The sequence below is a fragment of the Panicum virgatum genome, chromosome 1N (genome assembly GCF_016808335.1).
Source record: "Panicum virgatum strain AP13 chromosome 1N, P.virgatum_v5, whole genome shotgun sequence".
Taxonomy (NCBI): domain Eukaryota; kingdom Viridiplantae; phylum Streptophyta; class Magnoliopsida; order Poales; family Poaceae; genus Panicum; species Panicum virgatum.
The window spans coordinates 61,203,816-61,205,534 of NC_053145.1; the positions used below are offsets into that span (position 1 = coordinate 61,203,816).

The 1,719-nt window shown below is 46.8% G+C and overlaps 1 protein-coding gene across 1 annotated transcript; it reads right to left on the reverse strand.

Moving 5' to 3' along the window:
• Positions 1-760: 760 nt before the first annotated feature.
• On the reverse strand, positions 761-1,342 carry LOC120654247. The gene is made up of 2 exons (XM_039931765.1): positions 970-1,342; positions 761-883 (listed from the first exon to the last, which is right to left on the reverse strand). Exons 1-2 carry the CDS (start codon positions 1,285-1,287, stop codon positions 785-787), a joined length of 417 nt encoding a protein of 138 aa, XP_039787699.1. The 5' UTR covers positions 1,288-1,342; the 3' UTR covers positions 761-784.
• Positions 1,343-1,719: the final 377 nt, after the last annotated feature.

The window sequence follows — 1,719 nt, forward strand, 5'->3', positions numbered from 1 at the left end:
CGATTGAGCTCACCGTGGGTCGATTTTGGGCGGAGGAGACCTCGGAGAGGATCGTCGACGAAGAGGGCGGAGCTCAGCAAAGAACGGCAATGGCGGCCATGGTCTGCGGGCTCGATTCGGCTCGGATTGGGCGCGACCGAGGTCGGGAAAGGGTGGAGTGGTTTCGGGGTGAGGTCGCGCGGCTTTGGGCGCGAAGGAACGAGGTGTGATGGTGAGGAGCGACCGGGATCGACGCCGGCGACACACTGCACGGCTCAGCTCCGCTCGTCGTGAGCTCGGGGAAGGAGAAGAAGGGAAGGGAAGGGATGAGAAGCCTCCAGTTCTCGCGCGAGGATAAGGGCGGCGCTCAGACGCCGAGGTCAAGGCGCGATCGCCGACGCGTGGACGCGCTCGCCGGCGTCCAGGCGCCGGTATGGGCGTCGGGGCACAGTGCCGAGCACAGGAGGGGCACTGTTTGCTCGTTTAATGATTTTAGCTCGAGTTTGACAAGTTGAAACTCAATTTTTCATATAGGAACTTGAAATTTGGCCAAAATAAAAGTTGTAGAGAAAAAGAAGATCTACAACTTTCGTTTTGGGCGGAAGTTGATTTGGAGCTCAGATCAAGGACAAAAACGAGATCGAACACAGCTAAGTAGATGTTTACTAAGCGAACGCGATTAGCGTTAACGACGAATTTGAGTCCACGATTAGCGAGATAAATCGTGATTAGCGAGACGATTAACACAGGGGTGTTACAATAACCATCCAAAAACTAGCAATTTCAGTACATTATTAGATGCATATTAAATTGCTTGGGCGTATATACTCACAATTGCCTGGGCAGATGATAGGCGTTGCAATGCATTCTTTGGGATTTCCTGTCCTAACTGCCGATACAGATTCTGCAGGCACAAGCATATATATTTCAGAATGAAAATCTAACAAAAATATGTTGCACGAAACTGAACAAGGTTTCATGTATATGTACCAATGTCAAGTCTGTAGTAACTTGGTATTGCTGCAAGGCTTTGTCCTTTGCATGGTTCTGTTCTTGTAACCTTTCATTTGCACAGTGTAGGCGTGCCATTTCTCGAGCCATGCTTTGCAAAGACACTGGATTTGATGGCCGCACGGTCCTTTCCTTTGCAGCTGCCCTAACATCTGCCGCCCTAACAGCACCATTTGCTATGGCAAAACGGCCATGGTTTCTTGGACCAGAAGACACGTCATACAGAACTTGCTCATTCAAATGTTCCTCGTGCACATGCTCTTCCCCTCCCTCCACCTCTTCCATGTCCTCATCCATGTTTTCACTCTCATCATCTTCTGGACGTGCATGTCTCCTAGCACCCTCAATATAGTCATCCTGATCAATGGGATGGCAATATAAATCAACATATAACTTAGTGATAAATGGCAGAAATCTTTCACACACAAAGGTATTGAATAAGCAAGATCAATATAAGATTGAAATCTATCACACAAGGAAGAACATGCATACCATGTGTTTTTGAGCTTTGCGGCTCCTAATTGCACCATGCCTACCAGTTGTATCGATATTATTTATACCAGATTTCATCACAGCATATACATTAAGAGGGGTTGCCTTCTCTGGTCCATATGTAATTTCCTACAATAACAAATAGTTGAATGAGCTGTGAATAAAGAAATAGGCCTCCATTAATAGTATGTCAAAGAATATACACATGCATACAATATGTTGTTGTGTCTCTGTGAA